The sequence below is a fragment of the Trichosurus vulpecula genome, chromosome 4, assembly GCF_011100635.1.
Source record: "Trichosurus vulpecula isolate mTriVul1 chromosome 4, mTriVul1.pri, whole genome shotgun sequence".
NCBI lineage: Eukaryota > Metazoa > Chordata > Mammalia > Diprotodontia > Phalangeridae > Trichosurus > Trichosurus vulpecula.
Window position 1 is genome coordinate 17,982,077 of NC_050576.1, and position 16,506 is coordinate 17,998,582.

Here is a 16,506-nt window from a genome sequence, read left to right on the forward strand (position 1 = left end):
ACCACCATCATCATCATCACCATCATCATCACCACCACCATCATCACCATCACCACCATCATCACCACCACCACCATCATCATCATCACCATCATCACCACCACCACCACCATCATCACCATCATCATCACCACCACCACCATCATCATCACCACCACCACCACCATCATCATCATCATCACCACCACCACCACCATCATCATCACCATCATCATCATCATCACCACCACCATCATCATCATCACCACCACCATCATCATCATCACCACCATCATCATCACCACCACTACCACCATCATCATCATTACCACCACCATCATCATCACCACCATCATCATCATCACCACCACCATCATCATCATCATCATCACCACCACCACCATCATCATCACCATCATCACCACCACCACCATCATCATCATCATCACTATCTTCCTTCCTTTCTTCTCCCTCCTCTTTCTTCTTCTATTAAAAGTCAGCATTCCTATAACTCTCCACATTGAACTCTCTTCTTTGGCTAACCATTTGAATGGAAGTTCCTTGAGGACGGGGCCTATCTTGCTTTCCCATTTGTACATCCAACATTTAATACAGTGCTTGGCTCCCATAAGGAGCTTAATAAATAAATGTCTTTCTATCCATTCACGCAGGGGTCGCAATCCACATTGGTGGAGGGAGAATCCCCACTAATGAATGTGTATCCTTGAAATATTGAAATGAAAACCTAAAAAGGGAGGAGAGAGAGAGAAAGAGAGAGAGGGAGAGAGACCGAGAGACAGGGAGAGAGAGAGAAAACACAAATCCCTGCTACCCCCCAGCTTCTTATCTTTACAGTTGCCAGCCCCGTTTCCCAAGCTCCTTTCCTATGCCTCCTCACAACCCTCCTGCATTCTCCCTTACAAAAATGGAGTATATTCATCTGGGTCACCCTGACGTGCCTCTAATTGCCTCCTCCCCGAGCTACTGTGGATTCACACGCATTGGGCAGGGGCTTGGATTCTTTTCACTTTAGCTATTAATTTCTGGCATTGGCCTGCAGACCTTCACCAGGAGGATCTGGAGAAATGTTGTCGGCAAAACAGTGAAGGACACATCTGAATCCTTCTTCAGGTGTGGGGCGCTCTTAAGGTGGTATTTCATGATAGAGATCATGGAGAATGCTGGACTTGGAATCAGGAAGATGTGGTTTCAAATTCTATCTCAGACACTTCTTAGCTACGTGACCCTGGGCAGGGGGCTTAACCTCTCTGTGCTCCAGCATTTGCAAAATGAGGGGATTGGACTGAGGCTATACTGGTAAATATTTAATAACCGGCTCTCCAGAAAGACATGTACATGTGATGCACTTTTGTTCAATCTGGATCATTAACATTTGGTACATCTTAAGTCTAGACAGTCAACAAAGCAATAAGTGAAGACTTAATTTGGGGCATTTGCCAATTTCCAAAGTGTAAAAGTTCTCATTGAAAATTTGACAACTGGGGCAGCTAGGTGGCGAAGTGAGTAGAGCACGGGTCGTGGAGTCAGGAGGACCTGAGTTCAAATCTGGCCTCAGACACTTGACACACTTACTAGCTGTGTGACCTTGGGCAAGTCCCTGAACCCCAATTGCCCTGGCTTCCCCCCTCCAAAAAAAGAAGAAAATTTAACAACTGGCTCTTGCAAGCTGGTTTGAGCTGGCTTCAGCACACCCCTAGATTGGCGCTTTCAAGATTCCTTCTAGTTTTAAACCTATGAACTTATGATCCTTCCCTTTGCAAATACGAAACATGGCCTCCAATCCTTCATTTTGTGAAACTTCATAGAATTTCTGATCTCTTCTTTGTACTGTCATGACTCCATTCCATAAACATTTATTCAGTACATACTACAAGCATAATAATGTGCTCCCACCGGTGGGGGCTCTTCACCTTCAGTAACCTCTGGAATAAAATACCCATGTCTCACTTTTGTATTTAAAGCTCTTCACAGTCGGGCCTTAGTCTATTTCTCTTGGTTTTGTTGCACATTACTCCCCTTAACATAAACATTCATGTCAAACTGGCCTATTTTTGCTTGCTCTTCCTTGAATCTGGCATCCCATCTCCAGCTACTATGCCTTTGAACAAGCTGTCCCCCATGCCTAGAATGCCCTCCCTTTTCCCCTTTGAGAATGTTGAGCTCCCTTTGAGATGAGTCTTCTTTATCAGCTAAGCCACAATACTTCTAATTCTAAATTATTTATTTTAAAAAATAAACTAAACACACAGTAATCTTCAAGCTCCTACTTTGCGTCAGGTACTGTGTTAGGTACTGGGGATATGAAGACAAAATGAAATTATCCCTGACTTCAAGGAGCTTACACTCTCTTGGAGGAAATATTGCCAGTACCACATAGACACAAGGTGATTTCAGGGAGGAGACATAAGAAGGCTGGGGAATCAGTCCTCATGTAAAGCTGAGCTTTGAAAGAACCTAGCAATTTGAAGGGGTGAAGGTGAGGAGAGAATGTCTCCCAGGCATGGAAGTTTCGGCCTAAGCAGAGACACAGGAATGGGAGATGGAGAACAGATTTTATTTAAAATAATTGAAAAAAACCCCAACAACAAACCAAGCCCTGGGAGAAAAAGTAGGTTAGGACAATAAACCAGGCAAGACCTCAGTGGGTCCTCTCTGCAAGTCCCTTATTTAACAAATAAGGAAACTGAGGCCCATGTAACTTGTGAGGTCACAGAGGTTTTCAAAATGAAACAGTCCATTCTGCCTCTCGGGAGATACCCCATGATCACCTAGGTTTGCAGGTAGTATTTCAACTCGATTTGAATCGTTTCACTGTTGAGCTATATAACGCCTTCTACTCCATCCCGCTGTCTTGGGGGCATGTGTTTCTCTTCTAGAGAAGATGACGACTGGGTGGGTACGATGAATTATTTTATAAGACCACAAATATCTGAACACTACGTAGGCATCTACTTCCTCGACAAAGTCCCCAAGGGGCTCGAATTTCCGATAGCACGAAAAACAGTGGGTGGACCACTGCTCTCAGAGCGCTCCCTACCCCGGCATCCCCCTGAAGATACCTATTTTCAAAATTGACCATATTATCGCACTAATTGGCTGAGCCTCCACGCTGGCTGATGGGAAATGCTTTCAAACACCACGCAACAGCTGTGTTTATTGGGAATATGAAGAGTGACTTTTTAATAAGCAAAGTTGGCCAGGATCCAGGTTCCTGGAAGGGAAGTTGAACTTGTATGTAATATGCCAGTGATGATAGGAGACAAGAGATAAGGCATAGAAAAATAAAACAGTATTTCAACCACCCCCACCTCCACCCCCACCTCCTCCCAATCAGCCATCTTGCAATGAATGAGCAGTTATCTCAAACAGGCTGCATTCTCTTAACTACCTGCTGGGAATACACAGAGAGTACTAAAAGAAAGCCCTGGGGATTCACGCTGGAAGCGAGGGGGTCCAAGATGGTGGAAGTGTTGGTTGGTTGACAGGACACTTACTATGCTACATCTAAGGTCACTTCTGGCTTAAAATCTACAGACCCACGAATCTCTAAGGGAGGAGATGGGGAAAGGGAATAAGTGTTTACATAGCACCTGCACTAAATATTTACAAATATTAGCTCAATTGATGTTTACAACAACCTTGGAGATGGATGCTATTATCATCCCAGTTTTACAGATGAGGAAAATGAGGCAAACAGAGGTTAAGTGACTTGCCCAGAGTCACAGAGCTAGTGAGTGTCTGAGGCTGGATTTGAACTCAGGTCTTCCTGACTTCCGGACCCGTTGGCACAACATAGCTGCCAAAGGGTGGGTGTAGATGGCTCTTTCAGTTCTAAATTGATGATGTGACAATATCTTCTAAGGATCTCTAAGGTCTGAAGGTGAAAGGTTACCTTTAAATCTACGATCTGAGGTCCCTTCCAACGCAAAGTATGTGCCTTTTTCATCTGTGCCCTCTGATTCAGTCTGTAATCCTGTCTACTCCCATAACACAGGCTGGCAACCTTTGATTGTCTTGTACTCAAGTTTTTGGACACCAGGAAAAAAAAAACTATTTTAAGAAAAGCAACAACAAAAAGCCACAAGAAGGTGATGAGTACGCTAGCATGGAAATGGGCAACCTGAGAAAACAGACAGATGCTCCTCCACCATGACGCTGTCCGGCTCTGGGCACACAAAGCTCTGGCCAGGGGAGGCAGAGCTCCTGGGGACGCTGCCCTTCTCATCTGGCTTCCCATCCTTACTTCCAATATCAGTGACTCCCCTGCCTGCCTGCTCTGCCAGAGATGGTAAGCTGATACTACGCAAATGCTGTCCCAGCGACACTAATTCACTCAACTTGGGCCTTGATTTATGGCTCTGTCATGAAGAGAGGCTGGAGATCCTGGGTTGACGCTTCCACGTGGCTCCCATCGCTGAAGCAGCACACACTCACGAGCCCAGAGTTCAGTCCCTCGTTCCTTCCTTGTATCAAAGTCAATAAAGAACTTTGTCTTGTCATTGGCTGGAGATAATGAGCACCAAATGCTGGTGGCTGTCCTGAACCGTCCAACCACTGAAGAATATGGGTCAATAGTCTATTGCAGGCACTCAGCCTGGGGGCCACGGGTTTGTTTTTAAATATTTTTATAACTGTATTTCAATATATCTGTAATCCTGTGTGTTTTATTTAAGGTATTTAAAAATGTGGTCCTAAGAAAGTATCCTCAGGCTTCCCCAGTCTGCCAAATGGCTCCATGAACCCCCAAATCCCTGGTCTGTAATATAAGAAGAAAAGCCCATTGTGGAGGCCAGTGACTGTTGTTGCTTATCATCAGGCCCTCTTCCCTTATTGTCAGCCCCCTTCCAACACCCCAGCCTTTGTAGGGTACACTGGAGGGCTGAGGGAGTTCAGCACTTTTTTGCCCAGGGAGGTTGGGATCCCGGTTCCTGTGCCCAAGGCGGCTAGTCACCCCATTCTTCTCTCTACTTTGCCGTCTTGCTTCTTTAAGAGATTAAGCACCTCTATCCTCTTGGGGCTCCGGCACGTCCTCCTCATTGAGAGGAGATAGCTGCACAGTTCTCCACAAAGGCGGCCTCTTTAGAAGTTGGCTGCGGAGATGACAAATGAACCCAGTGGGGGGTCTTACCCATCTATCTCAGGACAAATTATTAGTGTAATCGAGCTTTTACTTATGCCTTTATCTGGTAATTATTGAACGGTTACACGCAACAAAGCTAAGCCATCAGGCACTTTTATGAGCCCCCACCCAGGTGGGGGGCCTCCCGATTAATTTAAGAAGCTTCCCAGGGAAGTGGGGCACTTGAGGACAGGCAAGCAGGCAAATTCTGAGCCTGGCGCTGTGAAGTATTTCCCATGTCACAGAGAAACCCTTTGCAACGTGGTAAAGGGTGATTTTAATTACACTCGTGTTTAGGCGTTGAGGTTTTGGAAACAATTTCCCAGTGGTTGTTACTGTCCCTCCCCGCCCCTGTCCCCATCTCCTCTCTACTTCTGGTCCTGGGTCATCTCTGAGGAATGAGTTTCATAATTCTAGGTCCTTGTCCCTGTTGGGATCATAGATTTCGGGGTGAAATGGACCTCAGAGGCCATCAACTCCAACCCCCTCATTTAATGAAGAAGGAAAGTGAAGCTTAGAAGGAAGGGACTGAAGGATCCCACCCTGGCAGATTCAGAGCTGGAAGGCACCCCACGGCTCTCCAGACCAAGTCTCCTCTTTCTGAAATACACAGGCAGGGACTTACTTTTTGGAAGTGACTTGTGCCAGAAGTCACAGAGCTAAGACAGGAATTGAACCCAGATCATCTAACTACAGATTCCTAGACCTTCCCACTGTACCAAGACTGCCTTCACTATTTATTATTGCTTTTTTTTACTATCATATTATTACCACTTATTTTTTACACACATTCCTTACTATTCAGGTGACTCCAATTCTGTAGCCGAAGCTAAACCTACTTGACCTTGAATGAAGGTCAGTGCATCTCTGAGCACTTCAGGTAATTCTCTGAAGTGTCATTCAAAGATCTAGCCCCTTGATGACATTTATTGGGTGCTGTCTTCACAAATTCCCAGCAAGGGAGGCAGCTCTCAGGTTGTCACTTTCCTATCACAGGTGAGATGTCTGGACCCCTGTACTTGCCCACAGTCATTCCAAGAGGAGGTGGGAGAAGCAGGGCTCATGCAAGGGTTTTCCGGCTCTGAGCCCTGTGGTCAGTCCACAGCTGCCTCTAAATCATCCTTGTTTCTTCTAAACATTATAGGATTTTATAGCTCAGGAAAGGGAAAGTTGCAGGGAGGGAGGGAGAAAAGCAAGAATAATCTCCAATTACCACAAATAAAGAATTGTCATAATTAAATACTTGACTGTGACTGAAATTTTTAGCATCAGTCAAGTCCAGTGTTTGGAAGCTCAGCCCACCATTAGCTTAAAGTGCATGGTAATTGTCTATAATGTATGAGGCCTGCATGCCTGGATGGGGACACTTATTTCTCATTTCAATCCCTTTCAAGTTGGAAGTGCCTCACCAACATTAACTAACCTGGACCGTACAGAGCCAGATGAGGCACAGTCTTATCCCCAGAGTGCAGGCAGGGAAACTGAGGCCAGAAGGTTAAATGATCTCTCCAAGTTGCAGAAATCCACAGCTGAGTTGCTCCAGGAACTGTCAGACCCTACCTCCCTCCCTCTAGGGTAGAAGGAGGGAAGTGGTTGTGGTGGCACAGACTCTGAAAAACCTGAGTATTGAATGTCTGGAACTGGTTTCTGCCAAGATGGCACTGGGTGTGGTCTTGGAAGACCATGGATTTTGTTTCAAAAGAATAGACCCAATATGGCCACAAATATAACGATTTATGTATTATTATAAAGAGGTGACTGTGGCATAGTAGGTTGGACTCCAAGTAAGAAGAGCTGGGTTCAAATCCTGCCTACGATATCGATAAGTTATACCAACAACTAACATAAAATGCGAACTCTCTTGTCGGGCATTTGGAGGCCAATCTGGCTCCGGACTCACTGGATATTGATGACACACCACTTTTCCTTCAGCCTCTGCTTTGTGTTCCCTGTTTTTGATATTACATTTCCCATCTCCGTGCCATTGCAGACAGGCTGCCCTGCCTATCCTGGATGCCTTCCATTCCTGTCTCCCCCTACAGTAATCCCACTTCCCACCTCCATTCCAGTCTCATCAGAGGCATCTCTTCCTAAGCAAACCATTTCTCCATCACGCCATTCGCCATTCCTTTTCTTTCATTTCCTCCGCAGGTATTTGGCACTTAATTATCTAGGTATATATCCCTCCCCACTCCCATCCTACTGCAGAATGGGGCTCCTTAAGGTAGGGCCTTGTTGGTTTTGTCTTGGCATCACTGTCACCCGGCACAGTGCCTGGCACACACTACAGCCTTAATTAATGCTAAGTGAATCGTTGAGCCAAATTCAAATCCTCCTCATCCTTCAAGACCCAACTCAAGTACCGCCCCTTTCTTTTCACTTAAGACTATTAGGTGGTATCTAAACAGTACCAAATTTATTGGAACTGGGATAAGTACAGAGTTACAGATCTGGTGCTAAAATTGGGTAAGTTTTTGGTTACTTTGCTGGGTAATTGTAGTGGCGATGATGGTAAACTTCAAGCATTTAAAGGGATGTCGAAATGCAAGAGGGATTAGCCACATTCTGTTCGATCCCAGAAGGCAGAATCACTGTAGAAGTTGTGAGGAGGTGGAATGAGGCTTAATTTCAGGAAAACAATCAACCATCGTTCTAACCAAACTATCTGAACATGGAATGGGCCACATCAGGAGATCACACGGGTAGCATGAAGCAAAGGCAGGGCCTGACTCCAAATACAATATGCTTTCCATTATTACTATGCTGCTTCTTACCCTAGACCATCTTCTGCTTTTCCTTGGAGGTATGAGAATGAATACGTGCCTCAGTCTATCTTTTTGTGAAATTTCACCCACAACAAGGCCTACTCTGTAGTGTCAGAATTTTTGAATGAGAAGAATCTTTAAAGACCATTTAGTCCAATGTCCTAATCTCGGAGATGAAGAAAGATGAATGAGTTTCCCAAGGTCACACAATGAGTTGGTGGCAAATTCTGGATTGGAGTTCATCTCTTTTGGCTCCTGGTCCAGGGCTCCATCTAGTATACCTTGCTGTCCCATGGATATAAGCCCTATTCAGAGCCACTGTTAGACAGATTTGAGGGATAATAAAACAAACCCTGGTTAACACTGCAAGCATCCCTGACTGCATTGCAAAGCAACATATTGAACAATGGTGCTTTTCCCACTAATCAGCAGATCACTGGAAGCAGAGAACGAAAGTCAGTCTGATCAACGGATCAACAGATCAACCAGCAATATTAAAGATAAGGTTTCTCACAACAGCCAAATGCTGATTGGCCTTTTTCTTAAGGAAATTAGATGCAATGTCTTTCTCCAGCTTGATTTCTCCAAACTTGTTGCAGAGGCAGAATTTTGGTCGGATGAAATGAAAACTTCCTAACAATCAGAGCCATCCAGAAGTGAATGAATCGGCTGCCTGGGGAAGTGGGGGGCTTCCTCTCACTGAACATCTTCAAGGAAGAGCTGGATGACCACTTGTTGGAGGTTTGGCAGGGTGGATTCTCATTTGGGTCTGGGTTGGACGAGATCACTCCTGAGGATCCTTCGGCTCTCAGAGGCTGTGGTTCTATGATGACTGCCCATGCTTTTCGATTTGAGATCAACTATTCCTATTCTCCCAATGGCCCCAGTAATCCTTCTTTAAGTAATGACATCATCCTGCTTCCCTAGGAACTGTTCCGGATTTCCTAGGAATGCTGATCTCCGGCTGGCTATGTCATAGAAGGGGTGCTCTTCCAGTCATGGGACAGACTCAAAGACCCCCAGGCTCCATCCTAACTCTGAGAGCATCCCTGACTTTTTATGGTGCCATTCTGCTGATCTGTTAAGTTTCCTGTAGGACTGATCAAAGGTAGCCTTGGGTCTACTGTGGCCAGACTTCAGGGAATCTATGAACTTGAAGAGGAAAAAACTCTACATCCTTGTTTTCACTAAACTCTAACTGAAATTGAGCATTTCCTTCAATAATTTAAAAACATGATTCTGAGAAAGGGTCCAAGAGAGACCCATGATACAAAAAAGGTTAAGCATCTCTGATCTAGAAAGATATGCAGTTTTAGAAAAGGGCCATGGATTGTGGAAATAAGATAGGGATCCATGAGAAATCAAGAAAAGGAAAGGCCAACGTCCCAAGACATAACTCTAAGAAGATGAGAACATCATTTTCCCACATGTGTTTTGGGATACCAGTTGAGTCCAAATACCCACCTACACTAAAGAAAACCATCATCTCCCTTCTTAAACAAACTAAGCGTACATTTTCCTCTTGCACTATGTTCAAATTAAGTGACTTGCTGACATTTGCTGGAGGCTAGGAGCGTGACCTTAGAGCAAAATACAAATCATGCTCGTTGTGGACACATTTTAATAATCAGCTCTAAAAGCACACAAGACCCCAAGGATGGAAATTCTACAATGAGAACCAGACAAGCCATCTACCATTTCAGAAGGAAGCAGGGAGCAAGAAAAGCTTTGTGCTGCTCATACAAAATAATGAATATTGAGATGAGGATTTGGGGGAAAGAGGACTGGAAAGCATTTGGTGGCAAAAGAGAGTAACCCATCAGGAAGAAAGCAGGTAAAAGCCATTACATCTCACGAGGGTGCCCACCATTTAACTGTGGGCACCGAGGAATCCTTTCCTTGGTTTTTTATTCAATATGTATTCTACCACCCTTTCTCACTCTTGCTCTCTTCCCACAGCGCATTTCTCTGCAAAAGTCCCACCACCAACAGCCTGGACCCCATTTTCTGAAATACATTCTTACCTTTGGAATGACCCAAGCATGGGAAACCAATCCTATCTTTGTGTTGCTGAAATGACCCAGTGGTCCCTAAGGACTAAGGCATAGGAGCACTGTTTAATAAGACCTCTGCTGATGGCTTTCCATCGACCCTCATGCTGATCCCTGGGTCCTGAGGCATGGGTGTCTGCCTCCACACAAGTGAGGGTGGGTCCCCCGGGGAAAGCCTCACCTCTGGGTCCTGTAATGACAGGCCGATGATGCTGTGTGAATGCCGTTCCCAGGGAGGAGGTCTGCGACGGTGAGGGGCTGCTGAAACCAGACTTCTCTGACTTCTTTAGTGTGGTTGGCGACGGCATGCCTGGCAAGAATGATCGATAAGTTCGATTTAATAAGGCGAGGTCATGGACTGACGGGCTAATGCAGTGGGGAAGAGGCTGGAGGAGTAGCCCGAGAAAAGTGGATGGACAAATCAGATTGAACATGGCAGCAAATGGAAGCTTGGTGCTTAGTCATGGGGCTTTGGAGCTAAGAATCATAGATTAACAGCTGGAAGGGACCTGAAGGGGTCACCTGTCCCCTTACTCATTTTACAGAATAGGAAACTGAGGGCCAGAGAGCCCATGGGGTTTTAAGTTCTGAGCTGGAAGGGACTGGGCAAGTCAGCTGGTCCAACTGCATGATTTTATGGGGAAAATGGAGGCCTAGAGAGCCCCAAATCACACACCTAGCGAGCAGTCAGTGTGCCTTGGTACTAGATCTAGTTCCTGACTGTTCCCCCTTCCCGCAACCTCCATATGCTTTCCACTATAGCTCTCTGAGCTTTCTAGGACCAACACTTGCTGGTCACTGTTAATTAAAACTATTCAAATAAAAATTTGTATTTGATTTTTTATGTTCTCCAAGATTTTTCCAGGCCCCACGGAAGCCATCATGATGAGCTCTGTACCTCCGTGCTGTGGGAATATGGAAAGAACTCTGGATTTGGAGGCTGGGAAGTTGGGTGCAAATCCTGGCTTGGAGCCTTACTAACAATAATGTGACGCTTGGGCAAGGCAATGAATGTCTCCGAGACTCTGGTCCTTTTTATATCCAGAGGGTGAGGTGGATGGACTAGGAAATGGTAGTAGTTGACATCTGCAGAGGCTTGCAAAGAACTTTCTATGTAGGATTTCATTTGCACACATTATCCTGTATAATCCAGGAAAGTCACTTTATCTTGGGGACCCAGAATGTGGCCCCAACCCCCTGGGGGCCCTCTACCTCAAAGTCAGTATGTCGGAGGAATCCCATCCCTGTTGAGGGGTCACTTCTGAGTAGATTCTAGCTGGGCTACAGTCTCTGATGTGAGAGTCACAGAGGCAGAGGTGGAAGACACGGCTCTCCTCAAGTGCTCTGCCCACAGGTTTTCTCAGAAAGAATCAAGCAAATAATGAACCTTTGCCTATGTTTTAAGGGGCAGAATTCCATCCCCACCTCACTCTCTCTGAGCTCCCTCTGGATGCCTTTAGGTTACAAGATATGTCTCCAAAGAAGAGATCTCCAACATCACAAGAGAACACACATATGTTCGACTATAAAAAGGAAGGTGGGATAATGGACGGAGAGGTGGCCACAAAGAAAGGAGGTCCTTGGTTCAAATCCTACTTTTGGTTGCTTGACCCTGGGCAAATCATTTAGTGTCTCTGGTGAGTCTATGAGATTAAAAGTGACAAACAAATGCAAATCTGTATTGGGAGAAGGAAACCTTTCACTGTGACATTTTGTTCAGTTCAGAAAACCCCATACTGGAGTGGTTTGCCATTTCCTTCTCCAGGGCATTTTACAGATGAGGAAACTGAGGCAAACAGGGTTAAGTGACTTGCCCAGGATCACACAGCCAGTAAGTGTTCGAGGCCAGATTTGAACTCGGGAAGACGAGTCTTCCTGACTTCAGGCCCTGTGTTCGTTCTATGTCCTGTATTACCTAGCTGCCCTTTGTTGGGAGTTACCAATAGAAATTAAAGATCTGCATTTAAAAAATGGAATATAAATTCATAATGGGATTCTGATGCACAAATTTATCAGTGAAATTTAAAAAACAATACTCTCCTTAAAATCCACTGTCAGTCAGATTTAACGTCTAAATAGTGGGGTCACTCCACAACCGTGTTCTGAAAAAGTGACGTTGCTTCCTGGTTTGACTCAGCACAGAATGGTTATGTCTAAAATGAAAGGCAGCACCTGCAGAAGTGTGGTGTATGCTTGGTGACATAACTGTAACTGTGATCATCTCCTATCCTGAGGCATCTTCATTGGAATGTATTAGGGAAACGATTTTAAATATTCCTCAAAATATGTAGGACAAAACATCATCTAAGATGTAAATGAGCCACTCAATTCATTAGAACCTGCCTTGGGCCCGTCGTTCCTGGTTAATTTGTTTGATATAGTCTCATTTTATGGGCTCAAAATTAAAAAGGCTAGTCTACTTTAGATCATGTGTTGACAGCAAGAGAACATGAAACTTAAGTATAATTTTTAATCACAATTGGGCTTCCATTCATTATTCTGCCCATTAAAAATCAGCTCCATGTTGCAAAAATCGTGTGGACTAATCGTGCAAAAACAGAGAAATTTCACAAAGCATGTCTGGATAATTGAAGGGCCTGCTTCATGATATCTCAATAATTAAAAACGGGCACACTGATTGTTTTGTCTCTACCTGTGATTTCACTGGTGTGGGAAACACTCAGGTGGCGCCATAGTGCACAGAGCACTGGGTTTGGAATCCAGAAGACTCATCTTCCTGAGTTCAAATCCTGCCTCAGATGCTTACTAGCTGTGTGACCCTGGGTAAGTCACTTAAGCCTGGTGGTCTCAGTTTCCTCATATGTAAAATGAGCTGGAGAAGGAAATGGCCAATCCCTCCAGTATCTTTGCCAAGAAAACCCCAAACGGGGTCACGAAGAGTCAGACATGACTGAAGTGACTCCACAACAACAAAAAACATCCTACGATGATGCCAATTGGCAAGTGCTCATAATTTACAGCCTTTGAGAATTGGGCAGAAGGTGAAGGGTTATTGACCCAGGGTCACACAGTCAGTATGTGAGAAAGGCCCTACTTATACCCTTGTCTTCATGACTCCAAGGTTGAGCCTCATCCTCTTCACCATATTGTCTTAAAAATCATGCATTTTACAGAAAGATGAGGATTCATTAGCAGAGGAAAATTCACTTTATCAATGTCGGTTAGCACTTTCTTTATGACTTATAGTCTTAGGGAGTTGCTCTGAGTCCTAGGTCATACAAGTAAATAGTAGAACCATGATTTGAACCCAGGTCCTTTGACTTCAAAAACAGTACTCATTCCCCCATTATAGTTCAGTTTCAGTTGTGTCCGACTCTTTGTGGACCCCCCTGCCCACGCATTTGGGGTTTTCTTGGCAAAGACACTGGAGTGGTTTGCCATTCCTTTTCCAGCTCATTTTACAGATGAGGAAACTGAGGCAAGTGGGACGAAGTGACTTGCCCAAGAACACACAGCTAGTCAGTGTCTAAGGCCATATTTGAACTCAGGTCTTCCTGACTCTAGACCCAGTGTTCTATCCACTATGGCGCCACCTAGCTGCCCTATTCTTCCCCCTACACCAGCCATCACAGCTTCTGTCACCATCACTTGACTGGAATGTTTATCTAGAATAAATCAAATGACCTCCTTTGAAATCTAATGACTTTTTCTCTGTGTGCACCAGCCTGGACCTTCTGCAGCATATGTGGCTGCTGGCCATACGCTCCTCCTTAAGGTTGTTTCCCACCTTAGCTCAAACTTAAGGCATTTTCAATTTCACAAACTGTCTTCTTTCAAACAGTCTTGGGAGGTAGGCAGTGTAACTGTCACCATCCCTACTTTATAGCAGAGGAAACTGAGAATCAGATATATGAAGTGATTTGCAGGTGGCAGTGTCCAGACCTGAGCTCACTTCCAGGACCTTGGCGTAGTAGGAGAAGCAATTTCATGAATGGGAAGAATTCTGGTTTGGGAGTCAGGACTTAGAAAGCTAGATGACCACAAGGGTCATTTAACCTTTCATATCCTGGGTGTCCTTATGTGCAAAAAGGTAAGACTAACTCACCATCTACCCAAAAGGATACAATGAGGGCTGGACCAGGGATTTTAATGAGATAGGGAAACTCCCTTTCCCAGTGCAGGCTGGCACCTTCTCTGAAGCTCAGAGCCTCACCTAGACCCTTGGGAAGTTAAGTGACCTTCCCAGGGTCACACAGTCAATATGTGTCAGGGGCCGGTCTTCCTGACTCCAAGGCCACCTCTGTCCATGTCACCATGTTGCCTTTCAAAGTTTTACAAAGATCACAACCAAACTCATGAACCTTTTCCTACAGAGTCAATGAGAGGCATAATTTCTAAGTTAAATATATAAAAAAATCAGAGCATTTTATAGGAGTCGAAGTGACATTATAGGGTCAAAGTTTTCCTTAGGTGTTGTGTTTTTATCCCCTGATCAACCATCAGATTGACATTCCTGGGCTTCAGGAGGTAACCAAAGTCACTTGTCAGTGTACAAGGCAGGATTTGAACCCAGGTATCTGCTTATCCCATGTCAAGCTCACTGTCCCCTAAACCACATTTGTCTCTCAAAGACACAAAAAGCAGAATGATCCCAATGCCCTCCCCTGAGCCCTCCCTCTACTCCTACCCACACCATTCTGAATCTTCACAGTTGGCATTTCTTTTCAGCCAATCCCCCTACCATGATTTAAAGCTGTCTTTAGTTAACAGCTTCCCACAGCCCCACGCGGAACCGAGTGAGTCACAGCTGTGACTAAGAAATAAAAAAGAAATAGAAAAAATCCAACCCACACCAGTAATTAACTGCAGCCCCCAAATGAAGAAAACTTCCAAATTTTTATAACAACAATTCCACAGCTAAGTCTTGAAGAAAGTTCCCTGGGGATGACAAGAAAGGGGAGCCCGACTCTTTGTTGGATAGTGAAAGGGGCCTATTTTTAGAGAGTCAGAAGAGCTAAGATATGAATGGGCAGAGGGACTGCCTTTAAACTGATCACGGTAAAATACAATTATTTCCCACAGGTGGTGGCCATGGCGAGGAATGCTGTATGGTGAATAAAAATGGGGAAAAAATCCCGTTAGTACTGAAGATGTTGAAGAAATCCTTCAAAAACTCATTCTGCTGTGAAAATTACCCTGGGAAATGCTGCTGAGGTCGGCAAGACCTTGTCTTGTCCGCTGTCTAAGTGCTGGTCACGTAATTCAAGTCGCCACCAAGAAGATTTAACTAGCACGCCCAACTTCCTTCAAAGTTCCTGAGCCACGCACCATAACTCCACTGACTATAATTTTCACTCTGGGCTCAAGAAAGGACCCTGGGCAAAAACAGTGATGCTTGCGTTTTTGTCTGACTTTGAAGCTCGATGCTGAGGCCCACAATGATGCTGCTGAGGGTTTGGGGCCTGAGCCTGGCGGTGTCAGGAATCCAAGGAAAATGACAATCGCTCGCGTCTTCTGGGCACTTTACAGCTTACAAACCAGATGAAGGGGTGGGACGCAGGAGAAAGAGCGAGATGGGAGCAGGGGAAAGGGTGTGATGCCATAGGGGAAAGGGAGAGGGGGGGTTATTGGGAGGATATGGGATAGGAAGGATGAGAGCCAGGCCTCTGAGATCTCTTCCATCTGTGAGCGTGGAAACCAGGACAAGGACAAGAGACGGTGAAAAGTTGACTGAAAGTCCCATTGTCTGATTTTAATTGGAATGTAAACTCTGGTTCATTTATTATATTTATAGCCCCAGGCCCTAGTGCACAGTAGGTGCTAAATAAATGCTTGTTCAATTATCTCTCTAGGGCGGTTCTTACTGTTACAATCATCACTATGGTTCCCCTCATCATCACCGCTGCTACCATTCCACTGAGGAGGGAACAGCGTCTCCCAGAAACTGAGGGTCACGGCGCTGGAAGTGATGAGAGGTCTTGGAGTCTGTAGTCTCTGTTAGTTCAACTTCTGGTCTTCTGGATAGAGAGAACGAGGCCCAGACAGCGCAAGTGACTTGCACAAGGTCACTGAATAAGGTGAACGGTAGTAAGAACAACAACGGCGGCCACAATGTCGAGAAGCCCCGTGTCCTTGTTGCTTTAAAGTGTACAAAGCTCCTTGGGAAGTAGTGCAAGAATTGGTCTGACTTTACAGACGAGAAAAGTGACGATGGGGGCGTTTAAAGGATTTAAACCGATTTAATTTCATTATTAATTATCTATAATATATATTTTTATTACATTTAATTAAATTGATTTAAATGATTTATTCAGGGGCAAGTCACAAGTCAGTAAGTCACCTCTATGCCCTGGGCCTCAGTTTCCTCATTTGTCAAATGAAGGGGCCATCCATCTTAGGAGTAAAGGGGCCATGAGGTCCCTTTAGTTCTACCTCTATGATTCCGGGAGTCCTGAGGGTCTGAACCAGGATTCCAAAAAGCTATAAAGACAGATGTTTTTGAGGGCCAAGGGAACGGAGTCCGGAGAGTCTGGGTGGCAGCGCCGTGTTACAAAGCTAGCTTGTGTCAGAGAGCCAGGCTGGCCCTGTCTATGCTAAGTCAAGCCTCCTA

At 45.0% G+C, this 16,506-nt stretch overlaps 1 protein-coding gene across 2 annotated transcripts in view; it reads right to left on the bottom strand.

Annotated features, from left to right (window-relative positions):
* NFIA (nuclear factor I A) overlaps positions 1 to 16,506 on the bottom strand; it is a 463,777-nt gene that overhangs the window by 86,305 nt on the left and 360,966 nt on the right. For both annotated transcript variants that reach the window (XM_036754715.1, XM_036754716.1), the window contains exon 7: positions 10,117 to 10,245. In XM_036754715.1, coding sequence (XP_036610610.1) covers positions 10,117 to 10,245 — 129 coding nt within the window. The remainder of the gene's footprint in view (positions 1 to 10,116; positions 10,246 to 16,506) is intronic.